The following is a 25,188-nucleotide window of genomic DNA, read 5'->3' on the forward strand; positions in this document are numbered from 1 at the left end:
CCTATCCATCCATTCGTTCTCCCGTCCAATTTTTTGCCAGCCATTCATCTGTTTACCCATCCATCCTTTCATCATTTTACTCTTTCTTCCATTTAGCCATTCTTTTCAACCTTTCTTCTGATTACCCAACCATTTACCTGTTATTTTTCCTGTTCATGCATCTGTCTATTCACCTACTACACAGCTAACCTTTTACCCATGTATCAATCCTTTCACTCATCCGTGCATCTATTCATCCTTCTATCGAGATTTAGAATGCTCTGCTAGTAACAGGAGGAGGGGTGTTCCAGGGGGCAGAGCACAGCTGCCATCTGGTTTCCTGGTGAGAGGCTTTTGCGCCCTAAGCCTGTCAAAAATATCTGATTTAGCAGTGTCTGCCTTCCTTGTGTCTGCCTGAATGGCACATTCTTAAAATGCGAGATTGAGGCAACATCAAAGGCACCAACTTTCATGGACACAGTGTGCGTCTACATGGATCTGCTGCACTTCTTCTCTGGGGCTCGGCAGCGGGAGAAGAGCAGATCAATCGATTTTTCCTTCTTGATCATGTTATGTTATTTATATTTGTAACGCTCAGGTACTCCGAGCAGTGTCCCGGCGCGAACCTTGAGAGGTGAGGGGGAACCAATTAGATAAATAGGAATGTTTTCAATTGGTTTTGTGAAAAGGATGGGATCCTGAATGCTACTAAGAGCAAGAGGCAGTGAGTCTCAAGCCAGGGCAGCCTTAGAGGCAAGAGAACTGCCCCCCATCATTTCCAGTTGGTAACGGAGAACATGAGCCAAGAGCTGAGAGGCAGAGCGCAGTTGTTTAGAAGGAGTATAAAGGGTAAAGCTCTTCCGCAAGTATATTGGACCTGCTACATGCAGGGCACTATGTGCTATGACCAGAGCTTTGAACTTAACTTGTTCAGCTACGGGCAGCTAGTGAAGAGAGTGCAGATGTTGTCTCATGCTGCTTCTAATGTTAAAGAGAAGCCTGGTCGCCATATTCTGGACTAGCTGTACTTTATTAAGCAGGTATCCTGGGAGGCCAACATACAGAAAATTTGCGGAATCGATTAGTGATAAAATTAGGGCTCAGGTGACCGTTTCTTTAGCAGCCCTGGGAAGAAGTGGAAGACATTTCCTGAGGGTTTTGAGTAACCCGAAGCAGTTGCCGGCTAGCTTCTTGATCTGTATAGAGAACAAAATATTCTCCTCAAACCAGACCCCCAGAATCTTTGCGGGTTGCCCTGTTGAGGTTGGCATAGAGAAATCAGGCGGCCAAAGTGTTTCTCTAAACTGATGGGGGAAGTTTCCATGAAGGAGGAGTTCAGATTTCTCTTTGTTGCATTTAAGTTTGGCCAGCCAACGAAAAACTGTGGTCAGGCAATTTTTTGCGGTTGAGGTAGAACACTCATTTTTCCCCCCACGTGAACAGGAGCGTCACCGTAAACAATAATTTTGGCCCCCAGATCCTCCACCAGTTGAACCAACGGAGTAACATAGATGTTAAAAAGGAGGGGGCTCAAAGAGGACCCCTGTGGACCCCTGTAGAACCATCTGTGGTAAAGAATCTGACTGGGGAGCCATACCTGTTGCATCGGACCCTTCAGAAACGATTTGAGCCCTCTAGAAACGATTTGAGCTATCCCCAGGCAGTAACTGATATGCCAATTGGAGCAAGTTGGGCAAGCAGCATAGAGTGGGAAACGGCGTCGAATGCCGCCGAGAGGTCGAGCAAATTCAGCACAGCCCTCCAGCCAGCATCCAAACAATCCCGAATGACCTTGGAAACCTCCACTAGAGCTGACTCGGTGCTATCGGGCCGGGTGTAGTAGGCCTGAGCTTTCGATCAACTCAGTGAGCTGTTTATATACCACTTTTTCGCAAACTTTTTTTGCACTTGGCAGAAGGGAAATGGGACAATAGCTCACTGGGCTCAAAGGGTCCAGTTTTTTTTTTTTTTTAGTAATGGTAACATGTTAGCCTGTTTCCAGACTGCTGGAACAAGAGTCTCCTGAAAGTACATATTAATGAGTCTGTTAACTTCCGGGTTAACTGTCTCCGCTACTGCTGCCAGCAGTCTGGCTGCGCAGGGATCAGACAGAGAGCCTGATTTCAAGGACTTAAGGATTCTAAGAGAGCTGGGCAGGTCGATGGGTTCAAAGGCAGTCCGAGAATAGGGGGAAGAAGCGGGCGAAGCCCCGGGGAGCAAGGGCACAGCCGTGTCCATGCTGTAGGAATTAAGACGCCTGTACAGCACAGATTATATCGATTAAAAAAAACTGGAGAGTTTTTCGCACCAGGCCTTCGAAGATGGGAGCGTATTCCGTTCAGCTTTAGGAGCCAGAAAACTCTGAACAATAGAGAAAATTTCTTTAGTATTATTCCTGGCTAGGTCAATGCGGGACGTGTAGTAGAGGCTTTTTGCATGGGCTATGGCGGTGTAATAAAGTGTTCGTGGCATATGAGCTGTAGATTGTATACTTTAGCATAGATCGCCATCTGGTGTTGGGCTCGGATGTTTCCACTTTGTTTTTGTCGAAGAAGTCTTTGTAGTCTCGCGATAGGTGACTCCTCCTTATGGTGATAATGCGCATGGACATCGACTCCATCTTCAGATTGTTTTTTTCCGCCATCGGGTTCGGATGTAAACTGCTGCGCTCCGGGTCGGTGTCATATTCGATTCCCCTTTGACATGCAATTCTTCACCGTTTCACGGTATTGTTTCTCGATCGCGCTCCTAGACGCGCATTCAACAAATCCCTCAACACCTTGGATTCCGGTCGTCGACTCGGGCCGTTGGGCCTATCTGCGCCATCAGGCCCTACAGCTAATGGAAAGAACGCCATTAAAAAAATACCCACTGTGTGGTGCTAAATTGCCACACACTGATCTCCACGAGGTCTGTAACCGTTGCCTCTCTCCAGAACACGAGGACAAAGATTGCCCAGCCTGGGCTTCCTTCCAATCGAAGAAAACCATACGTGATCGCCTGGCTTGATGTAACGTAATGTCTCGATCCACTACCTCGGTGCCGGACGACATCTTCAATGCTGGCCCTGATGTTCCAGAGGAACAAGAACCGGACAATGAAGACATCAGTGTCTCCGAAGCCGACGAATCAGAGGCCGAATATCAGACGGTTACTCCGGGTCAATGGATTGTGAGTACTGACATTGAAACCCCTACCCCTTCCCAAAAACATAAGGCTCTGGTAACACCTTCGCCACCCGGCTCAGGTCGACACCGTGATAATCCTTCAGACGCCCCGCCCTCAGACCCGTCTCTGAAATCCAAAGACAAGTCTCAAGGCGACTTGGGACAGAGCCAGCCATGCATCTGTACCGAAATACCATCCTCGGTACCAAAATCTAAACATTCGGCACTGAAACACCATCAGGATGAAGCCTCAGAGCCGAAATCAGACCCTAAATCTTCGGAGCCGAAGAAGGACCATAAATCTTTGGAACCGAAAGAAGACAGTAAATCCTCGGAGCCGAAAAAGTCCTCGAACTCCACAACTCCTCCAAAGCACAAGGCCACCAAGACCGCTCTTAAAGCTTCGGAGTCTAAACCAAAACAACCAAAATCCTCGGTGCCGAAGAAGGATACTGGATTAAAAGACCTATTTCAACCAGATCCAGTGGATCCTAAACAAAAAACCCTTCACATTGACCCTAAAACTGGTCATATCAAGACAACTCCATCTAAAAAGAGCTTTGGACTCCACAGAGGACCCTAAGGTACCATCAAAGAAAAGAGACATGGGAACTTCGCCAGCCAGACCTTTCTCTCCTATAAATATTCCTACTACACCACTTTCTCCAGCACACTCTCCAATACTTCCATATTCACCTACACTACAAGATGATGATGATGATCACCTTGGGAGTAGGAATGGGGGAGGGAATAAAAACCCACAAGAGGATAATGATGATGACTCTACTCTCCCCCCACCTGACCCTTGGGAGGAATATGATAATCCTCCAGATGTCCCATATGTCGCCGAGCCAGACTCCTACCCATCTAGGCCATCCCTCCCCCCCCCCCCCCCCCCCGATGTCAACATAGGTTTTGCGCAGCTCATAAATAGGGCTGCACAATATCATGGGGAAGAATTACACTGAGACCCACTGGAGGAAGATTTTTTTATTAGAGACTTTCACACAGTCACAAACATCAACAAGCATTCTACCTATGTTAAATGGTATGATCAAGCATGCACCTGACGTTTTTAAAGACCCTGTCAGGGCTAGAGTTCTCAATCCCAGGATTGAAAAAAATATAAACCAGCTCCCAACGATCCAGCTTATATTAAAGCACAGCTCCCTCTAGATTCCTTGGTTGTCTTGAATGCACGTAAACAAGCAAATTCCCGAACATCAGGAGAGGCCCCACCTCAAGATAAAGAATCTAAATTACTGGACGCATCTGGTAAGCAAATTGTGTCACAAGCAGTGAATCACTGGCGCCAATACCCAAGCTTTACTGGCCAGGTGTGATAGGGTTCATTACGATGAGCTTGAAAAGCTTATACAACATATTTCCGATCAGTATAAGTCTAAGGCTAACGACCTCATACAAGAGGGAAAGTTAATTACAAACACTTCTATAAAGTGTGCTCTTGATGCTGCCGACACAGCGTCTCGTGCGGTTAACACAAGCGTTCTACTACGCAGACATGCACAGCTACGCATATCTGGGTATAAACAGGACGTGCAGTCTACTATTCTTAATCAACCCTTTGATCAAGAACACTTATTTGGGCCCACTGTAGACGCATCTTTGGAAAAAATTAAAAAGGACTCAAACTGCTAAGTCCATAGGAGCCCTACAGACAACAACCACTAGAGGTTCTTTTTGTCGCTCCTTTTATAGGGACGCCTCTAAAACTAGTAGAACGTACAACACCTCATCCTCCAACAAAAACACTACTCAAACGTCCCCTAACAGAGGACATTTCAGAGGGGGTTATAGAGGGAACAACAACAAAGGTAGAGGCCGTGGTAATAACACCCGCACCTCTCCTACTACGAAACAGTGACTGCCCTCCACTTCCCCCTGAACATTCCACTCCAGTGGGGTAAAGACTGTCACAGCTCCTACCTGTCTGGAATTCCATCACCACAGACAAGTTGGTAAGACAAATTATCCATTCTGGTTACTGCCTGAAACTCACTTCAACTCCACCATTCATACCCCCCAAACAATGTCCAATGACCACAGAACATCTGACACTGTTAAAACAAGAGGTTCTCTCTTTATTACAAAAACCCGCAATAGAACCGGTTCCCTTACTTCATCAAGGAACAGGGGTTTACTCCCTTTAGAGTTCCAAAGGACGGTACTCTCAGGCCAATACTAGACCGCTGACCGTTAAATCTCTACATACATTCGGACCACTTCCACATGGTCACTCCAACAAGTTCTTCCACTGCTCCAACAAGGCGATTTCCTTGCTACTCTAGATCTCAAGGACACCTACTTTCATATTCCCATTCACCCCGCTCACAGAAAGTATCTACGGTTTGTAGTGGACGGTCAGCACTATCAATTCAAAGTCCTCCCATTTGGAGTAACTATTGCACCCCGAGTCTTTACAAAATGTCTCGCGGTAGTCGCAGCTCATTGCGGAGACTGGCTCATAAAAGCCAAGTCACACACACACTGTGTGCACAATACACACAAAACAATCCAGCTGCTTCACGACTTAGGATTCTCAATAAACCTCCCACATCTTCAACCGTCCCACCTACTTCAGTATCTAGGTGCCACAATAGATAGCTCAAAAGCCCTTGCATACCCCAATCCAGTCAGGATAGCCAGCATGCAAGTTCTCATATCAAGATTTCAAACTCAACACTCCGTCCCAGCTTGAGTGTTCATGCAGCTGATAGCGATGATGGCCTCTTGCATCCTCATCGTTCCATATGCAAGTCTTCGGACACGTCCCTTACAAGAATGTTTAGCACATCTGTGGAACCAAGCTCACGGTCAGTTAACAGATCTGGTGTTGGTTGACAGCCACACGCATCGTTCTCTGCAGTGGTGGAACACACAAAACCTATCCAAAGGGCGGCCGCTCCTCGATCCGGTTCCACAAATGGTGCTAATCACAGATGCATCGCTCACCGGCTGGGGAGCTCATCTCCAAAACAAAATCGTTCAGGGTATATGGACCCATCAACAAAAACAACTCCAAATAAATCACCCAGAGTTACTGGCAATCTTTCTAGCACTAAAGTCTTTTCAACTCTTGCTAGTAGGCAAAACTGTCTTGATACGTACATACAACATGACAGCAATGCATTGCATACAAAAGCAGAGGGGGACACACTCTATTCAGCTCTCACAACCAGCGCAAAGCATATGGAGATGGGCTATTCCTCAAAACATTTACCTCCTCGCAGAACATCTACCAGGAGTACACAATCAGTTTGCGGATCTGCTCAGTCGTCAAACATAGCAGATCAATGAATGGGAACTTCATCCTCAAGTTCTTCCATTCTATCACATGTGGGGTCATCCAGACATAGATCTGTTCGCCACACACCAAAATGCCCAAGTTTCGTCTCCAGATATCCACACCCATTGTCCAAAGGCAATGCGCTATGGATGAACTGGTCACGCAGATTTACATATGCTTTTCCGCCTCTCCCCCTCATTCCGTTACTGGTTCGGAAGCTCAAACAACACTCCCTCACAATGATCCTAGTTGCTCCAACATGGACACGCCAGCCATGGTTCACAACCCTGTTGGAACTTTCAGTAGTGCCTCATCAAAAGATCCACCTCTCCACCAAGTTCCTCACTCAGAACCATGGTGAGATAAGGCACCCAGATCGCAATCCACTCAATCTTGCGATCTGGCTCCTGAAGTCTTAGAGTTTGGCTACCTTAATCTCCCGCCAGACTGCATCAACATCATTAAAGAGGCTAGACGTCCTACTACTAGAGCATGCTATGCAGCAAAGTGGAAGCGATTAGTCATGTATTGTACAAATAACAAAATCGATATGCTAGATGCTTCAATCCATAATATTATCTGTTATCTTTTGCATCTACAAAAATTTAAACTAGCATATACATCTATACCACTACATCTTGCTGCAATTGCGGCTTACCTCCAAAACAGACAAACATTTCTCGTTGTTTCGAGTACTCGCTATCAAAGCGTTCATGGAAGGACTTAAAAGAATAATTCCACCTAGAGTTCCACCTTCTCCTGTGTTGGATCTCAATATAGTCCTCACCAGACTCGTGGGTCCACCATTTGAACCTCTGCACAAATGCGAGTTACAGTTCCTTACTTGTAAAGTAGCCTTCCTCGTAGCTATCACATTACTTAGGAGAGTTAGTGAACTCCAGGCATTAACTATACAAGACAATGGAAGGTATAATTCCCAGGCAATGTTTAAGACTAACAGTTCAAATTGATAAAGCACAGAAATGAAAAAAACAAACAATTAATGCAATTCACAGTTTTAATAAAAAAGACGTTTAAAATCACATGTAATAAAATAGCAATATGTACTACAAATGAATTTTCCAATGATACAAATCAACATAATATGTTACAAATAGTGGCAAAATGGGAATTCTTCACGACGCACGTTTCGGCACGGGGTGCCTTCGTCAGGAGTAGCCACAACAAATTTATATATATATATAGCAGGAGGTTGATCTTTGATTTGTGTGAACTAAGGAGAACCTTGGAGAAAATTGTTCTATTTTGTAGTTCCTTGTTGGGTAGGGAATGTTTATTTATATTCAAACCAAATAGTTGGTAATCAGGTGTTCGTTTGCAAGGACGTAACTTATCTTGTAGAGATATTTTAGTGGAAGTAATAAAATCTTAAGGTACGTTTTATATCAGAAGGTACTCTTAAGTCCGCTTGGTCGCAGGAGAGCAGTTAGTTGATGAACTTGCGAATTACATGTGAGCGGAGCTGGGAGACGTGCATGGGGATATGCAAAGATAAGTTATGTCCTTGCAAACGAACACCTGATTACCAACTATTTGGTTTGAATATAAATAAACATTCCCTACCCAACAAGGAACTACAAAATAGAACAATTTTCTCCAAGGTTCTCCTTAGTTCACACAAATCAAAGATCAACCTCCTGCTATATATATATAAATTTGTTGTGGCTACTCCTGACGAAGGCACCCCGTGCCGAAACGCGCGTCGTGAAGAATTCCCATTTTGCCACTATTTGTAACATATTATGTTGATTTGTATCATTGGAAAATTCATTTTTAGTACATATTGCTATTTTATTATATGTGATTTTTATACGTCTTTTTTATTAAAACTGTGAATTGCATTAATTGTTTTTTTTTTCATTTCTGTGCTTTATCAATTTGAACTGTTAGTCTTAAACATTGCCTGGGAATTATACCTTCCATTGTGTTTATACCCTGTCCCAGGAATTAAATTATTCCACGGGGGTCCTTGATACTCACATATTAACCATACAAGAACCATTTCTACAAATACACCATAGTAAAGTGGTTCTTTGGCCTAATCCAAAATTTCTACCTAAAGTGATATCTTCCGTTCACCTTAATCACTCGGTTGAACTTCCAGTATTTTTCCCTCAACCAGACTCAGTAGCAGAATGCGCTCTCCACACACTAGACGTTAAAAGAGCGATACTATACTACATCGAAAGAACTAAAAGTTTTAGAAAAACAAAACAATTTTTTGTAGCTTTCTCCCCACCTCACAAAGGCAATCCCATTTCAAAAATAGGAGTTGCAAGGTGGATTGTTAAATGCATCCAAATATGCTATCTCAAAGCTAAACGCACATTAACTATTCCCCCTAGAGCTCATTACACACGCAAAGTAGGGGCTTCTATGGCATTCTTAGGGAACATTCCCCTAGATGACATTTGCAAAGCAGCAACTTGGTCTACACCGCATACTTTCACTAAACACTATTGTTTGTAAGCAAAGCAACGAGCTACTGTGGGCCAGGCTGTATTAAGAACACTTTTTCAAACTACTGCAGCGGATACAGGTTGCCAAAACTAGGGAGGAAAAACTGCTTTTGTAGTCTATGCTAAAGTATACAATCTACAGCTCATATGCCTCGAACGGAAAATGCTACTTAACAGTATGCATCTGTTCTTGGCATGTAGAGTTGTATACGCCACCCACCTCCCCGGATACCTGTATCTGTTGCAGTATTATCTTTAGATACATAACATGGACATCTTTTTCTATTCTCTTACGAACTCCATCATCACCCTTTATAGCGAAAAACAATCTGAAGATGGGATCGATGCCCATGTGCACTGTCACCATAAGGAGGAGTCACCTATCCCGTGACTACAAAGACTTTTTCGAGACAAACAAAGCCCAACACCAGATGGCGATCTATGCTAAAGTATACAACTCTACAAGCTCTACATGCCAAGAACAGATGCATACTGGTAAGTTGCATTTTATATTTATTTTTTCCTAAGCGTAAGCTACGCCAACTGGCAAAATTCCTTATGCCAGCCTTGCTCCAATTTCTTACACTCCTGCTTTAATTCCTTAAGTTCGGACGAAAACCAGGGTTTTAAAGGAGATTCCCTGGAACGCTTATGGAGGGAAACTGGGATAAAAGATCCATTGTTTTAGAAATCCAGCTGGTAAAACTTACAGGCCCCCCTTCTAGGTCATTGGCGGGCTCGAGCCTGGAAGCTGCCAGAGCCTGGCTAAAGGCGAGCGGGTCAATTTTGACAAAGGCAGGGTCACAACTGGTCCGGGCCGGGGAATGAATGCCAGCTGCCACCCAGGAAAAATATGTCAAAAAGTGGTCAGACCAGGGCACCGGCAGGGGGTCATCGACGAGAATGTGAAAGTTAGAGCAAATGGGGTCAAGAGTATGGCCCCCCAAGATGCTTCAGCAGACCAACCCATTGCGTAAGCTGGGTGAGGTTAGCTGAGTTGCTAATCTGCAAGTTATGTAGTAGTGAAATTGTTCTTTTTTTTAAAAAGAAAACTGCTCCTTTCTAAATCTGCAGCCATTGGCAACGGTTTTGACCAGTCATGTCCTGGCTTCTTTAGTAACGTGGCACAGCATTAACGGAATTTGTACATGAAATGTAAACACACTCCTCTGAAAACAGCCATGTTTTCAATTTTAATGGAAATTCGAATGTTTGGTCTCAAGCCGAAAGGGCCGTCTAGCCAATGGCAGAGAGGTCCTCACCTTAATCAGGCATTCTCAAATCCAGGAACTATGATGAAATCTTCAAATGCAGTGCTCGGATTTTGGCAGGCATACCCCATTAAAACACTCGGTTAGATAGATAGATATTTTTTATTGTGCAGTTAATTAAAACCATTCAAAAAGATCATTTAAAAACTAAAAAAAAAAGCTTAATACATCTTTAGTGCCCATCATAAGATAAGGATGGCTGTATGTTTAAAAACTGCATTCAAAGTTTAAGAGTCCTAAAATCAGTTCCAGCGCTGGGGGAGTACAAAGAGTGCCGAGCTAAAGCAATTCTTGCGTATCCTGTACGCTTTTCAGACTTGGCCTGGTTGGTATTACACTGTCAGGGTTCGGATTGTGTTGTATCGGTCCGTAATGACAGTATTGCGAGGGCGTGTTCTCCACACGTTATTATGTTCTATGCTGGGTTGGTAGTCTCACTACTCCGTAGTGGTCCTTAATGACCCAAGTTTTGTTTTCCCACTGAGGGGTCGGGTGTAGAGCTGGTTTCCTTTTGTGTATTTTCCTTTTATCTTCAGGATTATGCCTACTCCCTTCTTAGAGATTTGCAGGCTTAGGTATGTTGTAAAACCTGATTACAGTTTTTCTTGGTGTTCTTCCGTTTTGAATCTGATTTCTGCAATTTCCAGGAATTTTACAAGACGGCAACTCAGTTGGACATTGTCGCCCGAGAAGCATGCCAAGACAGCTTGCCTACAAGTTCTTATTCGTTTTTCATTAAAGATTGGCTTTAGAATTGTTCGGCGCTCTTGTAGCAGGACCTTGCAGTTGGTGATAAGATGTAAGATATTTTCTGCACCATTGCCACAAAGGCGACACTTTGCTGGCAGGGCAGGGCGTAACCATGGCGCTATGTGGTTTGCTGACGGCAGTAAACCTAAACGAGATTTTAAAAACTTTTCTTTTATTCTTTTGGTGAAGCAGGATTGCAGGTATTTTTGTGCTCTAAGGCTGGTGTATGTTTGTATGGTTAACCAGCCATGCGCTCGCTCCGCCAGTTGAATCTTGTCCTGCAAAAGTGATTCCTTTTTAACGATGTTATTTACCACTTTTTTGAGGCCCGCCACTGGTCCTCGTACATTCCATAGTTGGTGCAGCCCCAGTGATTCTAATGCGTCCTCCAAAAAAAGCCTTGCTGGACAGTTTTCTCTGTATTGCAATTCCTTCCATAGAAGGGTGTTTAGTGTGTTTTCTTCTCCCTTGGAAATTTTGTACCAGATTTTTAGATATGCTCCTTTACGAGCCAGATCTTCCCTGGTAAGACCAAATTCAAGCCTAATTTGCGCTGGTGATGTATATCTTGGTAAGCTGAAGATCATACGCATTGCTTTAGTTACTGTTCCATCTAAAACCTCTGCATCCCTTCCTCTCATAGCTTCACTGCCGTAGGTGATAGATGGTTTCAGTTTTGCCTGTATCACCATTAGTAGAGGAGAGAGGGTTGGTCCAGTGATCTTATTTTTGAGGTTTCTTAGGGATACTGCTGTCATTAGACCACTCTTTTTTTATTTCCTCGCGTTGAGGTATAAAGCTTCCCTTGGCGTCTATGATGACCCCCAAGTATCTGTATTTGGTAGTAATATCCAATTTTTTAAAATCCATAAACCAGTTGTTTGTTATTTTCCTTGTTTGTTTAGTAATACACATAACTTTGTTTTTTTCGTAGTTGATTTTGAGTTTGTTTGTGATAGAATACTGAGATTTTATGTTTAATAGTCGCTGTAGGCCTGTCGGGGTCTGACTAATTAGCACCAGATCATCCGCATAGAGTAAGTTTGACATCTGTGTCCCTCCCAGTTTTGGCGCGTGAGAGTTGCTTTTGTTCAGCAAGTTGGATAATTCGGCCAAAAAGAGGTTAAATAACATCGGTGCTAGGACACATCCTTGTTTCACTCCAATGCTTGTGGGAATTTTTTTAGACAGGAAGTCTCCTTCACCTAATTTGACCTGTACCCAGGTGTTACTATGCATAAGGATTAGTTGGTTCAGTAGCAGTGAGGGGATTCTCATTTTCTTATGATCGAAAGCGGAACTATAATCGATGAAGCACAGAAATAGTGGTTGTTTTGTGATGAGTGCATGGTCAATCAGAAGTGATAAAGAAAGTATGTTTGTGGTCGTGCCCATACTTTTACAAAAAACAGTTTGATTGAATGGAATTGCTTTTGTGTCGCCCACCCATTCTGTTAGTTCCTCGAGTAAAAGGCCTGCATAATATTTTGCCTCGTTGTCGTGCAGGGTTATGAGGCGATAGATTCCTGGGTTGCTCCTATCACCTTTTTTGAAAATTGGGGAGATTATAGCCCCCCTCCAAGACTCTGGAATCGTTGATGTCTGCAGGATTTTATCAAATATTGGTATAAGGACCTTGGCCCAGTTTTCAGGGTGTTCTTTGAAAACCATAGGGGGAATGCCGTTGGGACCTGGTGCACCTTCACGTCTCCCTTTAGAGATTCTTTTACGGATCTGTAAGTTGTTTATCACAATTCCTTTGTTTTGTGCAGAGGAGTCATTGTGTAGTAGTGCCCATTCTTCTATGTCCTTTTTAGGGGTGTGTGGTCCTTTCCACCCTTCCTGGTCTTCGTTTAGATGTTTGCCAAGAAAGTTTGCCCAAGCTTCTTCTGTATGGCAAGATTCAATCCCGTTGTTTCGCTCGCCAATCCTGGTATTGATCTTTTGCCAGAATTGTACATTGTTATTTGTTTTGGCATCATAGAGGAGTTTTCCCCAAAAGGTTTCGTCTGCTTCTTTTCTTAGTCGCCAGATTAGTTTTCTGCGGATTTCTTTTTGCTGTTTTAGCTCGTGGCATGCGGTGGGTACCGTCCTCACTTTGCGTAGGAGGTGGTTAATCTTGCGCTTTAGGGTTTTAACCTGGATGTTGTTACTAAAGTTGTAATCGTTCTTATTTCTTGGTGTATTGATCTTGCATTTTTTCCGAGCATTTTTATCTATTCCGGCTCTTCCGCATAATGTTTTCGTGAACCGCACCCACCTATCAATTGGATCTATGCATGTTATTTGTGCCTCTTCAAATGCTTGTTTTGCTTGCATTTTGAGTTTTTGCGGATTTATGGTTTTACATTTTATCCTTCTGTCGTTGAGGGTGTATTCTGAGCCAAATGTGTTGACGGCCGATGGTTTTAGTTTCGCTGGGATCCCAATGGTGATTTCCTGGGGGAGGTGGTCACTGTAATCCATCGTGCCGATTCGGTAATCACTCACCATTTGGTACATGTTCCGAGAGAGGAATGTGAAGTCTATTGTAGAACTGACCTTCGAATTATGAAATGTGGCCACTTGTGGGCGGTCTCCTGGAAATCTGCCGTTGAGGGCACGTAAGCCCAGCTCTTCTAATTTTTCCAACAGTCTTCCTGCTATTTTGGAGCTGCTGCCGCCAGAGGTGTTGTCTTGTTCACATGGTTCCCATGCAAAGGTGTCCTCACATACTGTAGGCACTGCAGCTGGGTTATTGAGCATGTTTAAATAAAGTCCCCACTGACGATAAGGTTGTTGGAGTTTTCAGTTTCCAGTAGTTTTATTAATTCTTCCCACAGTTGCTGTGCTCCCTTATTTTTCTCCTTAGGGTGTAAATAGAGATTTGTTAGGAGTATGTTTTCATTTTTTTGTTCACGGATTGTCAGAAGCAAAGTCCGTATTGCATTTGGGGGAGGTAAATTGTATGCCAGGGGCACTGCTGCAAAGAAGGTCTTGAGCGAGCAGTATATTGCAAGGCCTCCCTTCTTGTGGCCGAACGGTGAGCTCTGTGTGGCGGGCAGGAAGTTTAGATTATATCCCGGAATGGTCGGGGGCGAATCTGTCCATGTTTCTTGTAATATAATAATATTGAATTTGTGCAAGTATGTTGTTAGTTCTGCATCCAGGAATTTGTCACCTATGCCGTTAATGTTCCAGGAACACAGATTGAGGTTGTCGTGTTCGTTCCCCTCTATTGCATTATTGTGTCATTGTTTTTTTAACGTTAAGGGATTTGGAAAGCCAGCTCCAATTTTGCAAAGTTGGGCTGTTAGTAAAGGTTTTTTTTTTTTGGGCTGGTCTTGATGAATTAAGTTCTCGGTGGTTTTGCTCCGAGCTCCTCGAAGTACTGAGATCGTCAAGGGATATTCATTAGTTTTGTTTTGTAAACTGTTAAGGATCAGGGGGTCCGGGTATTTTGGTTTAGGGAGTTGACGGAGTTTTATGCCCCACGAGTTGAACTTTACTTCTTCTTTTTTCAATCTTTCGGGAAATTTGGCCGTTGCCCATATTGTTTTTGTTGCTTCTACCCCTGGAGTTTCTAATGATTCTATGAACTCAACTGACTCCAAATCGCTAGAGCGGATGTCTTTTAAGCTATCAATGGTTTTAAGTAAACTGAGAATATTTCCCCTGTTTAGGGTGTCGGTTGTGCCCCTTGATTTGTACTCCGGGTAGAAGACTAGCATGGAGCTTCTTATTACCTCATCCGCTTCAAGTGGGTTATTGTCCTGGAGGTTTGATTCATCCCCTGAGCCGTCGATTTCTTCCTTTCCTCCAGCTTGTGCGAGAGCACTCATTTCTGTATTTCTCTTTTTTCTCGTTGTTGCTAATCCTGTGGGGCTAGGTGTTTTTATTGTGGTTCGGGTGCTTTGGGTACCCCATCGGCAGTTTGTTTTCGTTGCTTTCTCTGTCGGGAGGGGTTTTCTTAAGGGGTCTCTTTCTGGAGGTTCTTTTCCTTAGTGTTTTTTTCCTCCATCCATAATACCCCTTTCTTGGGGGTTGTGTTCCTCTTCCGATTCTTCTTCCAGTTTGATCTGGGTGGCTTGCAGTGCGAGAGGTGACGTTTTCGTGCTGTTGTTGCTCTTTCCCCAGGCTAGTGCGATTATATTCTTTTCTTGGTTTCTACCTTTTCTTTTCTGCTTCCTCCCATGTTTCCCAGATAGAGTGTCCTCCGTAGCAGGTTCTCTTTGTGGGTTTTTTCCTGGCGGCAAAGGTGTTAGGGTTAAGGGTTGTTGAACTCCCTGGTTTTGGTGGCTTCTGCTCGGCGCTTTGTTTTTCTCATCCATGCATGGATCGGAATCATGGGGCAGTTTTTGCTTTAATTTGTTAGGTGCTGGGGTTCCAATAACGGAGGGATACGTACTTCTGCTCCCATATTTGCCAAAGTATCTGGACAGTTGTTTTTTACAACCAGCCTAATATCTGAGAGAAGATGATCCATAGCCGTTGGGAGTGTTGCCAGTTTGTCTACTATTGTTGCACAGGAACAGTTGAGTTGTGTAAATTGGGTCTCGGTTTGAGCCCTTTTGACAAGGTTGTTTAGTTCAGCTAACTTGCCGTCGATGTTGGATACGAATATTGACAATGAGTTAAGGACAGAGAGTTGGAGGTCCATTTTGTCTGATTGTTATTGAATGGCATTTACAGATAGTTGCATTGTGTGTAAGAGTGAGGACCAAATGTCTTCTTTTGTTTCGGTTGTTTCCCTTCTGGAGGTTCCCATATTAGAGAGACTGACCCCTCTAGACGGGTCCTCCAGCTTAGGGACCGAATATGAAGCTACAAGCTCTTCCCATTCCTCAGGGGTGAGATATGAGGTTTCTGGGCCGCTGTTCAATGTTGATTTTGCCGGTGTACTAATTGAGGGACGTGGACTCGAAGGGACTGAGTTGGTGTCTTTTTGTTTTCTTCGCGCTACTATTTCCTCAAGCCGGAGGGCATCTGTGTTAGTTGTTTTCTCTCCCCATCCGTTGTCATCTTGGTTGCGTGAGAGGTTTGGGTGCTTCGAGTCTACATTTTCTGTTTGTTTTCCGGTTATTCCTAGACTCTTCTGTCTCTTTACTTCTGGAGGCCCTAGCAAAGACTCCTCTATCGTTAATGTGTGTTGACGGGCGGCTGATTCTATTTGCGTTGGTGGAACTTCGCAGTGCAAGTGTTCTCCATTAAACATGTTGCCCTTGTTCTTGCCTTTAATGTTGCCTTCGCACTTTTGAGGGTGGTGCCAAGGTGGAGTTGTCATATTGCCCTCTGTTCTTTCATGTCTTTTTAGTACTCTGTTTACTTTTTGGCCACACTCTGCGGTTCCACAGAGATCGAAGAATTCAGCGTCAGAGGAATCTTTGTCTGTATTTATATGATGTCCACTCAAGGGCTTCTTCGAGTTTTTTGTCGTTATACTGAGATTTTGCTTTTTCCCTGTGTCTTTTCTGTATCTTTTCCTTCTTTTTTTCTTCTTTTCACCTTCCTCTCCTTCCTTGACTTTTAGAGGAGGGCAGTAGATTTTTTGTTTTTATTTTGTTTTGATGGGTTTATTTTTGACGGAGATGAAAAATATGGAAAAGCAGACGGGATCGGGGAGGGGGGGGGGGGTTTCAGCAGCACCCCGGCCCCTGTTGCTAAAGCTCCCTAGTTTTGTCCTGGGTAAGTCCTCTCAGTAAGGAATTACAGCGAGCGTACAAATGAGGTCCGTGCTCTCAGTTTCCCAACACCAGGTTTTTTTAAGACGCTTTTATGAGACCTCCGTACAGTCCAGGGCAGGGCAGGTCTGAACCAGGGCAGACCGAGATCAAGTTCAAGACCGGGACAAGGACTTTCCTCCTGGACTCCTCCAATTCCCAGTTCCTGGCTCCTGTGTGCGTACGTTGCCTCTGGATGCTGGGGGGGGTTGGGCGCTAGAGGCTTTCCTCTGTTTTTAGCATGCTGACCCAACAGCTCAGGTGGACCGCTACCTGCTGCCGGCAGCCCTTGCCGGGCTTAGCTGATCGGACCCTCTCCTGAAGGCAGGCAAGGTGTTAATGCCCTTGGGCGACACTTCGGGGGGAGCTACAGAGAGTCACGAACAGAGGGGTGTAAGACTGGCAGACAGGAGGCAGCAGGGAGGCCAGGTGGCCAAGACCGCAGTTGAACGTTGTGTTTAAAGGCAGTGAAGCGGGTAAGGGCCGGGTGCAGAGGGTAAAGCACCGGCCGGCAGGCTGTCTTTTTGGAAAGGCGAGCGAGTGACCGAGGAAGGCAAGCGGAAAGCGTCGACCCCCTGCCTCCGTCTCGCCGCCAAGCTCTCACCTTACTCTCGCCTCGCTCGTTGTTCCTAGCTCCGCTCCGCGTCTGGCTCCGTCTGGCCCCCGTGGGCTCTGGGTCTGTCACGGCCGACGCTCGACGCAGCACCTCACAGCTGCACGGACTGAACGGACTAATCGCACACAGTTTCGCTGCTGTAGCGCCACCTGCTGGTTCAGAACAAGAGACTGACATCAAAAAACTCGGAAAATGTGTAGCTCGAGGCCCATCATGGCCTAGTGCACTGCACATTGCCTCTGAATTTAAAATGTTGATGGCTAGGTTTCCAGTTAAAATATTATGTGTATTGCTTGGCATGTGTAATATGATGAAATAATTGGAAGTTGACGAGGTGTAGCATATGAAGAATGCTTTATTAATAAGAAGATAAGTATCACGGGGGGCCCCACCAGGAGCAGCCCACTTGCTGCTCAGTCCGTCCTCAACTGATCCTCACACTCAGGCATTCCAACACTCCATTCTAACCACGCACCAACATTCCACTCTGGCTGAGCATCTACTACAGCATGCAAACGGGACGACATCACTACATAGGGCAGATGCCATCATGCGAACGAGGCGACATTACCACATAGCGCAGATGCTATTTTGGATTGGGATAAAAAATGGAAACTCTGTGCAGGCTGGGCAGTGTCATGTTGGTTTAGGTGTTGCGTTCATTATCTTATGATTGCATTTTGCCTCTTTCGTCATTTCGTTACTGGATATTCCTAGACATCTCGGGGTCTTCACAACAATACGCTCACTTTTGCCTACTTTCTGGGGCCATAAGATAACATCATTCTGATTTCTGAACAGAGTTATTTCTTTTTACTGAGCAACATTTACCATACTGTGTGACAGTATGGAAGCATATAGCCATTTCTTTGTTCCTCTGTTATTCTTGGCTTATCTAGGTTCTCCTCCCATTGAGTGGGAGGATTCGGTAGCAGTGTTAGAACACTATATTATGGCATTGGATGGAAAAACCTTTTGCCCTGCCAGGAATAAAGCATTATTAAGTGCTCTAAGAAACAAAGGACATCATGTATTTAAATACTTACCTATTTCTTTGGGACTGAATGGTCAACCTTTGGCTGATAAATTCAAGGAGGTACTTAAGACTTGAGATTAGATTCACAAAAGAGATTAACTTGATCATGGTAAGATACAAATTTTACACGCAGCCACAAAATGAGAATGAATCTGTGGACAAGTTTGTGGCTAGTCTCCGAGAACTTTCAGTCAAAGGCCGTTTTGGCATAATGACTGATGAACTCATTGTGCGGTGCAGTAGCAAAAAAATCCAAGAACTCTTATGGGCTGTCAAAGATTCCAAATTTCAGGGATGGTATTGTCATTGCTAAAGTTATTGAATAATCTGTGTATTGCATGAAGGAAATGGGTAGAAAAGATAGGGTGGGGAGTGAAGTGACGGTAATAGATATGTGTCTCCAAATTCCTGTTTCACTAGTTGGAGGTTTTCTTCTAAAGCAACAGTTTCTCGATTGCTTCGGAGGTTAGACAACCATCTCGTTTTCACTCTAGTAGATAGGTGAACCATGATCCTCCGTGTTATCAATGTGGTGAATGGGGTCATATTGCAAGAAATTGCCCTCAGAAAACACCAGTATCAGAACCAATGGAAGTTGGATACTCTTCGAGATCGGGCGTTATGGGCTGGTGCTAGTTCTGAGAAATATCACGTGGATAGTTATGTACCTTTGACTAATAATATTCACTTTTGTTGAGGAATAAATGCAGAAGTGGCAAAGCAAATTGAGTGGCCTTATATATCTTGTCATCTCACACCCATATTCATTACAAGAAAGAGAAGACTGTGGTATTTGCATCGTGTTCACTTGCCATCCTCGAACGCAATTATTCCATAAATAATCTGGAAGCACTAGCTGTGGCTTGGAGAGCATAATATTTTTGCACTTACCTGTGGGGTACCCAGTTTGTCTTGTGTATAGACCATTGGGAACAAGTAGATGGACATACTGAAATGGATAATGATGAAGAAGGATCTGTAGCCTTAATACAAGATGTTGTTGATTGTGGTCTCGGAGCTTTTTAAGTGCGAAGAGTGGGAGCAAGAAATAGAGTCTGACCCTGTAATGAAGAGGGTGATAAGGATAATTTGCGTGGGCTGTAAGAGGGTGAGTGTGGTTCCATTACACAAGAGACCCTTTATAAAACTCTTGCATGAAATGTCATGTTTGGAGGTCAAGTGGAGAGGAGGAGTGTTTTGTGCCTACTTTAGGATTGAGGTTTACTTTGTTTAAGGTGGCCTAAGGAAGACGTTTAGGTCAGTTGTTGACTAAGAAGAGATTAAAAGAACAATTTTGGTAGCAAGAGTTGGACGATCAAATGAGTTTGTGGGTGGAAAAGTGTACTGATTGTAAAGAGAGTGAGAAAAGATTGAAGGTGGGAAGTAAATCTTCTGTGGATCAAGTTGTGAATCCAGGAACATCATGGCATACAGTATGTATGGACTTTATTGAGCCAATAAATGTTTTAAGACTCAAATTGAGATTTCCCTTGGTATTGGTGGACGTGCATTCTAAGTGGTTAATTGTGAGGTTTGTGCGGGAGATTACGACTACGAGTACCGTTTGCATGTTAGAAATGTTTTTTTCGGAGGAATATGTGCTGTTGGTTTGATTACGGATAAGGGAACCCAACTCACTTCAGTGATGATGGTGACGTTTTTGAAGTCTTATGGTATTAGGTATAGTTGCACTTCTTTATACAGTCCCCAGGAAAATGGCCTTGCTGTGCATGCCAATAGGGTGGTCAAATGTACCATTCAGATGGCATTTGCCAATGATCGAGATATGGTCAGAATGGTGTCTGATATGGTTTGGACGTATCTTACTTCTGTGAATGGTGTCACACAAAGGACCCCCTCTAAAGGAGTGTACTGACGTGTGCCTGGTACCAAATTGACTCCATCTTGGGTCAAAGACTAGCTAGTCAATAGAAGAGGGTTCTCTGGGAACTTGGATAGTGACTAGGACAATAGGCGAAAGTGGTTGATTGGGTCAAAATCAGATCAGGCCAGATCAAAGATGGAGTGTCAATTTTGTGTAAATACATTTTCTGTATTGCTTGAAGATGGTGAAAGATGGAAGCTTAGGAATATAGCACTGTACCAGAAGAGTGGTTTGTGTGAGGAAAGGTATGAGGGGTGTTCTTGTGTGATGTTGATGAATTTGGTAATCCGGTGTTGTTGAATTCTTTGGGTGAAGTCTGTGGTGAAGGGAGTTGGTGTTTCTCTGTTTTGGTTCCTTATTGTTGTTGTTTGTGTGTTTTATTTGCCGGATGTGTTGCATGAAGGGAAGGGACTGTATTATGATGTAATGTTGTGCTTTGGGTTGGGACATTCTGTGCAACACTGTGGGAATGTGAATTCCAGACTGATCATTTGGTTCCTGGCCGTCATGGGATCATCCCCCTCAGGATGTGCACTTTGAAATAGACTTGGGTAAATACACTTTGGCTCCTATTTCCTGGTGGAGTGCCTCCTTACTACAGATTGCTTACTCATATATATTTTGGTGCGTGTGCCATTGAGTGGTTAAAACCTTACAGAGAACTTACAGATGATAAAGTACCACGCATCCCCATGCAAGTTCCTAAGGCCTAAATCCCATACACAACCTGCTCCCGCCACCGTACAGCACCTTACAGCAGTCATCTTTGAGCTTTATCCAAGTGCTAATTAAAATAACAATGAAAACTCTCCCTAAACACTTGTTGCTGTCACTTGCAGTCTCAAACGTATTGCCACCCATCTCACCCCAAGGTCTTCCCTCCCCTTCTACCTCCTTAGTATTCAGACCTTTTGCTTTGCAGGTGCCCCTCTATTCACAGTCTTCTCTTCTAAGTGAAAGCTTCTTCTTCCGTATGCAACTTCATAATTACCCACAACCCCCACGGCGTGTAATGTGACATCAGTCCTAATCTACCTATAAAGTGTATTTCAATCCAGAAAGTGGCGAATAGTAAAAAAACACATTGATTGTTTCTTTGTTGTGACCAATATTCATATGGTGTGGCTGAAGACTTGTAAAAACAGCAGAGAGCAGAGCCCTTGAAGTTTTCAAGATACCTATCACCCTGTCTATCGAGGTAATAAGTTAAACGTTTTTAAAAGGCACCAAAATTGCTGTTTGAAAAAATAGTTGATTCTTTGTCTCGGCTTTCTGTGTTGATCTGTGTAAATAAGAAGATTTCTCAACAGGACCTCTCTTTTCAAATTGCCAAGATGTGAACAGGAGTGAACCAATAATTGGCACTGTGTAAAACATCTCCACAGACCGGATTAAGTACATTGAAAGCACCTGCGATTCAACAATTTTGTCAAGCTACAGGAAAATAAATAGTGAAATCTCAAAAGTTGTCAGTGATGCTCCCAGTGCCCTCTGTAATTTGCACAGAGAGGGTGCACCGGTGGATTATGATTCTTGGTTGCCACTTACCATAGCTTTGTTTTTTAACTTTTAATTTTAAACTGACAGAATGGCTCATTGAGATAATTGATCGCCATTGACTTGTGTGGTAGCCTGCAGGTTACGAGTTTGAAACTTGGAACACCAACACAGCCTTCCATCGTTTAAAGGTCTGCAAACTGAGTACTATTAAATTGGCTGATAGTACCATTTAGAGAGATCAAAAATTAAATGACTCGCTACATAAACACAAGGTGTTATGCTCTCATCTGCATGGTTGTGGTGTCTTATTGCCCTCACTTGTTACACTTCTGTATTTATTTTTCAGACCTGATGACCTGAATGCCTTGCAACTAATCAGCAGCCGAACATTAAAGCTGCACTGCAGTCTCAGCGGTGGCCTTCATCACTATGTCAATGTTATGTTTGATTACTTCCACCTTTCTGTCATATCTGTTACAGTTCACGCTTCTTTGGTTGCTCTCCACCAGCCACTAATAAGGTAATTTAGCTCAACAAATTTACCAAAAATAACAGTTTTGCAAGCTCTGTTTTGTTCTGTCTAAGAAAACTGCATGGTATGAAAATAATGCAATGCATGGTGTTAGTAGAAAACCATTGTTGTATAGACCTAAATTATTATATTGCCTTCTATTCAAATCCACTGATGCTGCCTTTAGGGATTCTTTGTTAATGGTGCTTTTGGAAACTGATGGAGTAGTTGCATTTAGTGGACATACTCTTGCTGTATTGGCTTGCTGCAGTCCTCTGGTTTCTGAGAAGAGTAGGAGGAAAAATCTTAAAAGTCGGGTTGAGCCAATGAATTTCGACTACCAAAGGAGCCAGTTCTCATGCTTAAGGCTTCCTAGCCTTGCCCTTCTACGTCAGTGGTGGAAGTGTCAGGAAGCATGGGATATGAGGGATTTTCACGGCTAGACACAGATATTAGGATGAGCTCTGCAAAGAAAGTGAATTGAATACTTCTAACTGCAGAATCCTCACCTTGTGAATACCCACAGTTACCAGACTGGATCCTAGGCTTTTTCTCTACAGTTTCCTCTCACCCTGGTTGGTGGTGTTGTGTGACTTTATCTCACAACGGAAGTGACGTGGAGCAGCATATAAGCGTATCAATTTCTTTCTTTCCACACCTTTTGATGCAAATCCGAAGCGCACTCCGTCAATTCTGTCACTTGACAGAAGCTATTCTCCTAAATTGTACCAGGGTGCAAGAGGCATGTTCACCCCGCCCCCCCTAAATGTATAAGTTTTAAATCTTGCAAGGATTGCCATTAACAGATGTTGGTAACGGACCCTCACAAGGTCTGTCTCTTGCGTTTGGGCTCCTCATATGACTCAGAATATGGTGACAGCTGTGCTTGTATGAATCCAAAGGCCATTCAAGACCACAAGGCCAAATTTTAAGTCGCTGAGCAATGCAGGAGAGCTCATAAGGCCATGTCTCGGTCTAAGTTGAGGATGTGATGTGTTCTTGCTCTCGAGAAAGGTTTAATTCTCAAGTCAAAGTCAACGAAGAAACATGAGAAGTTAAAGAGTGACTTCTCTTATTCCCACCTCTCTTGTCAAGAGAAGTGACGTGGACTTCAGGGTATCTCATGGTCTTGGTCCCATTCTCCTGCCACGGAACCGATCCCTCAGCTCATCCTGATGTGGCTCGAATTCCCTGGACCATAGACTATGTTGCAACAGATTCAGGCCTTTAAAGAGGCCATGTTGCATATGTTTCTGGGGCACCTCCAGGACCTCAGGATCCGAGGAGGCCTGCATTCGGACTAACACCAGCGGATTCGTCCCTGCTGCTGACTGTGCCCCTTAACCCCATTCTGGGGTCCGCTTCGGCTTTTCTCCCGGCACCAAAATTGGCTACAGTTCACACTAGTTTCCAGCATGTCTATACTGGAGGAAAAACGTATTGTCCTATCAGACTTGAAAGTGAACCCACTGCGACCTCCAGATGCAGTCGCGCACACCTCGACTTCAATCCCAGCCTCAATGCTTCACATACCCGGAATTGCAGAATGATGAGTATGGTGATGATGAATCCCAGTTACATGATGCGTAGAATTTATTTTTGGATCGCCAAGATGCCAGAAGTCTAACACATCTCCTGACACTGGTCTCAACTCTGCACCTGTCTTTTCCATTGAAGCATCAGCATCTTTTGCCAGGAGGGCTGCGGAAGTCCTTGACCTTTAACTGCCATTAGTAGAAGTAAAACAAATATCCATACAGAAGATTCCGCAGCCAGGGTGGTCTTCAGAGCCATTTCTCCCTTTAAACAAAGCCCCTACTGATGGGCACTTGGGTAAAACCAGAATTGCGCACCACGTCAACGGGCAATTGTGAGACAACATAGACTTGCTCTGGAGGATCCATTTTTGCTCCTCCAGCATTCTACTACAGAGGGTTTAGCAGTACAAGCATCTACAAGCAGGTTGAACCCTAATTCGTCCACGACCACACCTCCAGACAGAGAATTCAAACATGTGGAGTCCTATGGGAAAAGGGTGTACTTCTCTGCCAACCTTGCCCTCAGATCCAATAAAACGAGTTGCATCCTGGGATGTTACCACCATGTGGGACATAGTGGATGAGATCCTTTACTGATAATACAAGATGGCCAAGATGCTGCAAAGCATGTCATCAGGACAGGTCTGGACACTACTGACTGTTTGGGTAGGAGATGTGGTACTACCGTGGTGCTTCAGTGTTTGGCATGAATAAGATCCATGCATTTATCAAGGGATGTTCAACCACCACTGATGGACATTACATTTGATGGCACCAGCCTCTTTATAGATAAAGCAGACTTGGCCTAGGAGCTCTTTAAAGAAAGTAATTCTACAGTGTGGCCCTTTGGTCTTTCAGTGCCTGTGTTGCAGTTTCTTCAACAATATCACCCTTTTTGAGGCCAGCTAAAGGGCATCTACCAAAGGTAATGACAAAACCTGCCACCACAACAACAGACTTCCCAACCCCATCGAGCCCTGTCCGGCCAACAGCATCCAGGCCCTGAGTGGAAACGCAGTACCCAGCCCCCATACTCTGTCTAACTGCAGATTCTTTACCAACCCATTCTGTGAAATTGACTCTCTTCTACATCTAAAAATGTCCCAACTAGAGATCTGCACGCTCTGAAATCTGATTCAAGCAAGACTTCGTGTCCGACTGCGTGGACAGTTGTCATTAAGAAATTCATGCTGATTCACAGGGGTAGCGGTTATGTGTGGCTCCGATGTCACTTCCAGGGCGGGATGGATCCGATGTGGAGCCGCATGACACCACCTACTAGCATATGAAGGAATTGCTGAGAAAAATCTCTGGACCCAGTCTCGTGCTTGGAGGTATCCACAAAGTGAGGAATCTGCAGTTAGAGTTTCCACCAGAAAGAGCCTTAACAAAGGTAAGTAACTTGTTCTTTAGGGTTGTGAGCATCTGCATTATAGAGAATTGTCAGTG

At 44.1% G+C, this 25,188-nt stretch overlaps 1 protein-coding gene across 3 annotated transcripts in view; it reads left to right on the forward strand.

Moving 5' to 3' along the window:
• The window catches only part of FAM135A (family with sequence similarity 135 member A), a 907,387-nt gene that overhangs the window by 347,091 nt on the left and 535,108 nt on the right, over positions 1-25,188 (forward strand). For all 3 annotated transcript variants that reach the window (XM_085610912.1, XM_085610915.1, XM_085610914.1), the window contains exon 7: positions 22,037-22,210. In XM_085610912.1, coding sequence (XP_085467038.1) covers positions 22,037-22,210 — 174 coding nt within the window. The remainder of the gene's footprint in view (positions 1-22,036; positions 22,211-25,188) is intronic.

This window comes from Triturus cristatus, chromosome 6 (genome assembly GCF_964204655.1).
Source record: "Triturus cristatus chromosome 6, aTriCri1.1, whole genome shotgun sequence".
NCBI lineage: Eukaryota > Metazoa > Chordata > Amphibia > Caudata > Salamandridae > Triturus > Triturus cristatus.